The sequence below is a fragment of the Podarcis raffonei genome, chromosome 8, assembly GCF_027172205.1.
Source record: "Podarcis raffonei isolate rPodRaf1 chromosome 8, rPodRaf1.pri, whole genome shotgun sequence".
NCBI classification, from domain to species: Eukaryota; Metazoa; Chordata; class Lepidosauria; order Squamata; family Lacertidae; genus Podarcis; species Podarcis raffonei.
Window position 1 is genome coordinate 12,659,754 of NC_070609.1, and position 7,112 is coordinate 12,666,865.

Genomic DNA, 7,112 nt, shown 5'->3' on the forward strand with positions numbered 1-7,112 from the left:
AATTTCGGGGTTTTAGAATCCACACATGCGTAGAACCTACTGTGAGTTTAGGATAAGAGATGTAGGTGACCAGCACACTCTTCTGAGTCCTTGGAGACTCAGAAAGAGTATGGGGTGCCACTACACTTTGAGACAAACCACAAAGATGCAGGGCAATCAGAGGAGTGTTGTGGTACTGGCTCCAAACCTTTGAAAAAGTGATTGCTTTAGTGTACTCCAAGTTTTCTCCCAACTGGGACTGCAGGAGTAAGTGAGAGCATGGTGACAGCAACTACTGGAGAGTAAGGATCTACTGGCTGTGCTGCAGGGCTGTTGTGTTGCTGTTTGCCAAAACAAAACGTATTAGAGCCTTTCTTGGGAACCCCTCCACTGCCACACATACCACGACAACACACCTTGTTATTTGCTTGCATACAACATAGTGCTGTAACACACCTCTGTATTTTCTTTGTGCATGTGTGCAGTTTTGTTGTTTTGAGTCACATTCCATAACATTTAGAGAGTGCCAAGAAAGTGACATAACTGGGAGTGCGATAGCACTAATCTATGCAAATAGTAATGCATTTAATTCAAGCCTCACATATGTTCTTCATTGAAATGAAAGAGGGTTTATACATTACATTGTTTCGGTGATATAATACCTGCTCACATGAAGACAGGAAGCGGAAGCTACCTCCTGCAGACTCAAACCCTTGGTCCATCTTTATATTGTCTAAACCAATTGGCATGAGGTGTCTACTGTCTATTGGTAATTTCCCCCATCCATACCTGGAGATGTTAGTCATTGAATCTTGGACCTTATGCATCCAATGCAAATGGTCTACTAGTGAGTTAGGGCCCTTCCTCTGTAACTTAATAGAGTGTGTAATATCTCAGCTATGGACTTTAGACAGGGCAGCCAATTACTGTTAACATGCTTTCTGTGAATATTCTCTGGCCTTTGCCTTACACCTCCCTCAACTGATTTTCCCAACTGCCCTGTATGTTAATTCCTCACTGACAGTTAACTACCAACTGATAAGAAACATGAGCCTATCGGGGTCTGCTGTTTCCTTGACTAACCAGAATTAAATGACCTGAACCCAGCCCTTTGAAGCAAGATTCAAAGTCATCTTCTCACTATATGCAAAGCAGCTGCTGCCAAGTAGGCAGTGATGTAGCATGGGAGGGGCATTGCCCTGGGCACATTTTTTCAAGTGGGTGCCACCATGTACTGCCACTATAGCTCCCTCATTGAGGGAACCCACAACTGGGCTGGCCTTTGGGGCTGGAGTGTGGGTGGCAGCAGCAACCGGTCCATTCCTGGATCAGGCGTGACTTGGGAGCAGAAGCGTTGGAGAGGTGGTGATACTGCAGCCGAGGGAGTAACGAAGTCCATCTGCCACTATGCCTTGCATGGCTGTTGGAGCTCATTTCTCGCTCAGTACATGGGGCTACTGGGGTGCTGTGTTGGGCTCCTTCATCTTCTGCGTCCCTCTCCCAGTCTGCCCTGCCCTCCGGTGCTCACAGATACACAGGCTGGGTACCATGGGCTCATGCAATGCCGCAGCAAGTAGGTCTGCAATATTATAATATCATACTTCCTCAAACCCTGACAGGCACACTCTGACATTTCACACAAATCTCTCTCTTTAAAAAAAAGCCAACATGAACAGACATATATACATTTCCTCTTAGAAGGTTACATGCATCAACCACCGGATCCTCCTGGAAAAGCTATCTGAGCTGTGGGTGGGTGGTAGTGCTTTGTAATCATTCTGGTTGTCTTCAGTGGGTGATTTTCAACTCTATAGAGACTTGTACCTGAGTGACAGGCCACAATGATAAACAGGAATGTAAAGTTGCTGGAGCATCATGAGTTAAGTGAATTAACCAACCTGATATAGTTTGCAAATTGAGGCAAAGAGGCAGTAGGGATGTTGAGTTTGGGAGCTCTGCGGTCCCCAATTCCCCCCCCCCAATACATTTGCTTGTTGCAGCAGTTATCAACTGATGTGCTAAATGCTGTGTGATTTTTAATTGTACTTTTCTTATTGCCTTTAATTCTTTCATTGTATTTTATTTTCTCCTACAAACTTGGCCTGTGAAGTGAACATTCACCACCTCCATACTAGCCTTCTCTTTTTCCAGGGTTGCCAGTTTTTCTTACCATCTTATTTATTTATTAAATTTCTATACCACCCTTCATCCGAGGATCGCAGGGCGGTTTACAGTATAAAAACACAAAAATGCATAGCATAGTAATATATTCTTCTTCTGCCTCTTAAAAATATAGTATATGGCATACTCTTGAGTGGGCCTCTGAAACAACTAACTGATTATTAGGTAGAGATGGATGGTAGATTAGCCTGTTTCGAGCCCTTAGCAAAAACAAGTCTGCCTTGACCCATTTCTGTGCAATTTTTTAAGGAAATATCCTAGAATATTTACATGGTTTTGGAGAAGAAAATATGTTGTACTCATTGGTTGATTACTAATGAAATGACTTGAATCACGAGCTTGCAAATCCAGTGCTTGACATATTTTATTTTCTTCAGTCACCCATTTGACAATTTTTTTAAAAAAAAACATCTTCTAGATTTCAGTAAGGAGAGATGTGATTTGAATTTTTGCAGATTTAGTCTTTCCAATTCTTGCTCACAGATGGGTCTTCAGTAGAATCCAATTTTAAAATGGGATGTGCTACAAATTGTCCCTCAACGAATTACACCTTCTCTACATTAGAAGATGACTTACAGAATAGGATCTACTGCTGCCAAACTCTCTTCTGCAACGAAAGACGGATTGACTGTAAGTAGCTGCATTCTTTTAGATTTATATATCTCTATGTATCCCTGAGCATGAATAGCATTGAGGTTTCACGTTTTCTCATTGGTTGTTCATAGACAAATGATACTGTTCCAGTGCAATAGCCATCTTCCTAGTTTACATGGGAGATGATTAGAATCAGCATCACCATCTGTGTCTCAAAGGGGAAGCAAGTGTCCTGTCTGAAGCACTTATTGACAAAGAGCTTCAAATGACCCCTGGGTGATTCTTCATTTATTGGGCGATTGGGGAGCGATAGAGAGATGAATAACCACTAAAACATTTGACAGTGGGTGCCATTTGCAGACCAGCGCGCAGCACTCCCGATCTCCCTAGAGACAAGCCAGTTGGCCTCAGCTGGCCTGCCTTCCAAGATTCGCGGACCATTGGGGTTCCTGCCAAACCCCTATTTAAACCAGCCAATCTGTAGTGTCACTAAGCGCCAGGCCAAGTGAGCGGACCGCGAGTCAGAAAATTTCATTCCGGTCTGCTCTGGGGTTTTATAAGTGGGGCGGAGCCAGCGTGGGATGCACAGTCGGTTCCAGAGCTTCACCCACCCAACCCTCTCTTAGATCTCCTCCTTTTGTGGCAGTTTAACCATTTTCCTTCCAGGTTTGTGGGTGTTGCTACCGTCTTACGATGGTTGCTGTTGAAGAGCCAGGAAGGAATTGTCCCTTCTCCGCAGGTTTCACCTTCCCTGTAGGAATTGTCACAACTTTGGCAGTTTTAGGCCTTGGACAGAAACCTTTAGTCGTCATTCTAAGGGGGGGGGACTGAAATGGTGACTCACCCCTCCTTGCGATGGCATTTTCAGGGTTCAGGACTTGTGTGAAGGGGATCACTGGCCATACACTGGTAGGTTGTCGGTGAACTTCCCAAAATTGTGTGGAGAAGTCGGGGCTGGCTATGTAAAGATGCATTTTACAATGCCCCCTCTGATCCAATTAACTCTGCTGTGCCTCAGTTCCCTGGCTGGGGGGCTGAGAGGGATACATGGCCAATGCCTAAGCCAAAGTTTCCTACATGTGAAACTGTGGATAAAGTTGTGGCCATTTTAATCATAATAAATGTTGACATGTATGATTCATTGCTCTGGGCCTGTCTCCTAGGGGAGAGGGGGGTCTCTGCCTGGACACACAATACATTTCTTCCTTGCTCCCTACTAGCCCAACTAGAGTCTGGAAAGGGAGACTGTGACCTGGGAAGTAGTGAAATTGTTGTCAGGAATATATGTGTGACTCATGGGTGGCAATTTGTATTATTATTTTATACGGTTCAGTAAGTGAACCATTTCTTTCTTTCTTTGGTTTTTGAAGTACATTTTTGTTGTGTGGAAGGAGTGACAGGCGATAGGGGATGGTGACTTGAGTAAGAGATGCTGGAGTGACTGGGCAGATTGTGTGCATTTGTGAAACAGAATGGGATCTGTGATACTGACTGAGTAGCAGGTATTTTATTATTTGTGTAAATGTAGGGCATAAATTCAGTGTAATCTGTAGTGAGTTGGGAGATGTCTTGGCAAAAGGGTCTCTGAAGAGAGGGAAAAGATCCCTGAATCTAATTATATCTTATTTTTATTTCTTTTGAGATTTGATTGCTTTATTGCATTGCATTGTAGTTATGTGTAAAATTGCTTTTTATTTTATTGTAGTTTCACAGTTTCATACACACACACACACACACACACACACACACACTTTTAATTGGCAAACCACTTTGAGACTGTATTGTGGTATATAAAACATATATAAATGTATTGAATACAAATAATAATAATAATAATAATAATAACAAGCTGCATTTACTATTTTAAAAATGTATATATCTATATGTAGATATATATGTATATACCCTTCAGCAATAGGTGACACCATAGTTTACAACATAGTAACAAAGTAAACAACATAATGTAGGGCTGCCAAACGTCTGGGTTTTCCCGGTCATATCCATGTGTTTGTGGGAGGGTTGGGGCGGGAGATGTCCCAATGTCCTCTCAAGAAATGTTGGAACATATGCCTACCAGGGCTGAGCCTGGCTCACAAGTGGATGGCCTACCACCTGAGGCCTGTCTGGCTTCTCTCTCCCCATTCCAAAACACACCATCCAGAGCAGGTGAAGTCCTGCAATCCGACTGCTGGCATCTCAGTCTAGGTATTCAAGGTAATAACCAGATCTGTGTTGTCTGCATGATTAATGCAACCCTCTGGCAGGATTATAGAACTGAGGCCTAGGATTTTTTATGGAGATATATGGGTTGGATCCATGTGTTTATTGTATGGATTGCTTTTGGCAGGGGGAGGATATGGTTTCAATGGGCTAAGGTGTCCGTTCTATGATGCTTCTGACCCAGAAAATTGTCCGAAGTTGAGAAATCTCAGATGTCGTGGTGATGAGACTCGATGCTTTGAATTTGTCCTTGTTCACAGTAAGTATCACTGCTAATAAATGTGAGGGAGATTAGAAACACAGTTTGCCAGGGTGGGTTGGTTGCTCTCTTATTCTGTTTGCAGCTTCATGCCAGAAAAAAGATTTCATGTTTTGTGGGAAAGGGCAGGTTTCTCTCCCCTGAACATACTACAGTATTATGCAGTATATAGTTGAGCCTATGAAGTGATGATCCAGAATGCAATATTGAGCCTCTCTCTCTCCCCATCCCAGAATGTGGATTAAGCCTCTCTTGCATAATAACAAAAAAATACACATGTGACCATGCCTCTTTCTCTTTACCAGATGACAGTTCGGTTCCTGATAAGGTTTATAACGGCTGTGCCACCCCAACGTTTTGTGAGTTGGCTAGGACATCACCGTATTATGACTACCTTTCAGGCACTATAACAGAAGCACGATGCGGTGATACTCTGCCTCACTGAAAGCGGCTCAACAATGAAGAGCAGTTAGGAGAGAAGAATGTCTCCATCATTTTGGATCCCACCACTTGCAGCATCGGTAGAGGTGGAGATTGCCTCTCTGATGGTGGCTTTGCAGAGTTTCTGGAATTCACAGGACTCCTGTGTCTTTTATCTGGCATTTGGTGGAGGCTGAATGGGATGCAGAGCATAGAGAAATGTGGGGCTTGGGAGCTATGTCTCATGATATGGTTTATGGGTTAATTTTTCCTTCCTTCATAATCAAAATAAACTGGTGTGGCAAATAAAATTGTGTTGTGTTTCTGCATTTATCAAATTAACAATATTTGGCAGTGGTGGCAGTGAAGGACAGAGTCAGTAGAAGGAACAAATGGATAATTATTAGTTAATAAAGTTACTAATAACTAATTGCTTTATGTTTCTGGAAGCCCAGGCCAATTTTCAAGATTTCCCTGAGAATCAGCAGCATAAAATTCAATGAAAGGGGATAGAGGTATCTGTCCACAGTTTCCTTTGCGAAATAGTAATAAAATGAACAATGACTCAATTTGAAGATTTCCTCACTTCCTCCTCATGAGGAGGGTAATGGTATAATGTTGTTATCTAATTGACTTTTGAAACTTAGACACTTCTCTTTGTTTCTTTTAAAAATGAGAATCTAACATTGGGACTTCCAGATGCTGGAAATCATGATGGAGGGGGCAGGGAGAGTGCCATTGTGCTAGTGTCCCTCCTCCATCACCCATTTGCCCCCAAAAATAAGTTAGTAAACATCACCTAGATTTCAGAAAGGAGAGAACTGATGAGAATTTTTGCAGATGTAGTTATTTATTTCTCCTCTATCACAGATGGTTCTAAAATACATGGCAAGTATGACATGGGATGTGCTACAAATTGTCCCTCAACGAATTACAGTTTCACTACATCACAAGATTTCTTGTGATAGTGATTGTAATAGTGTCCCTCCTCCATCACCATCATCATCTTCTTCATCACCATCATCTTCTTCTTATTTAGACATGTTAGTTGCTTAGTACCTGAAGGTCTCTAAGTAATTGTTGTTGTTAAAATTTATATACCACCCTATATCCAGAGGTCTCAGGGCGGTTCACATAATATAAAACCACAAAATACACAAACAAAACAAAAACAACCCAATAACTCCCCCAAAACATTTTAAAAGGGCATAGGATGCCAAACAAACAAAGGCTTGGTTAAAGAGGGACGTTTTTACCTGGTGCCTAAAAGTGTATAATGAAGACTGCAGGCAAGCATTCTACAAATAATAATAATAATAATAATAATAATAATAATAATAATAATTTATTTATATCCCGCCCTCCACAGCCGAAGCCGGGCTCAGGGCGGCTAACAACAATAAAATAGTACAACATTCTAAAATGATTCTAAAATCATTTCATTATAAAATGGAGAACT

At 42.0% G+C, this 7,112-nt stretch overlaps 1 protein-coding gene across 2 annotated transcripts; it reads left to right on the forward strand.

The window, feature by feature from the left end:
* Positions 1–974: 974 nt before the first annotated feature.
* On the forward strand, positions 975–5,958 carry LOC128418372 (phospholipase A2 inhibitor and Ly6/PLAUR domain-containing protein-like). 2 transcript variants are annotated; one of them, XM_053397981.1, is made up of 4 exons: positions 975–1,196; positions 2,644–2,790; positions 5,102–5,233; positions 5,539–5,958. In XM_053397981.1, exons 1-4 carry the CDS (start codon positions 1,124–1,126, stop codon positions 5,676–5,678), a joined length of 492 nt encoding a protein of 163 aa, XP_053253956.1. In that variant the 5' UTR covers positions 975–1,123; the 3' UTR covers positions 5,679–5,958. The 2 variants fall into 2 exon arrangements, with proteins under 2 accessions (XP_053253956.1, XP_053253955.1); XM_053397980.1 differs by having other exon boundaries at positions 976–1,552.
* Positions 5,959–7,112: the final 1,154 nt, after the last annotated feature.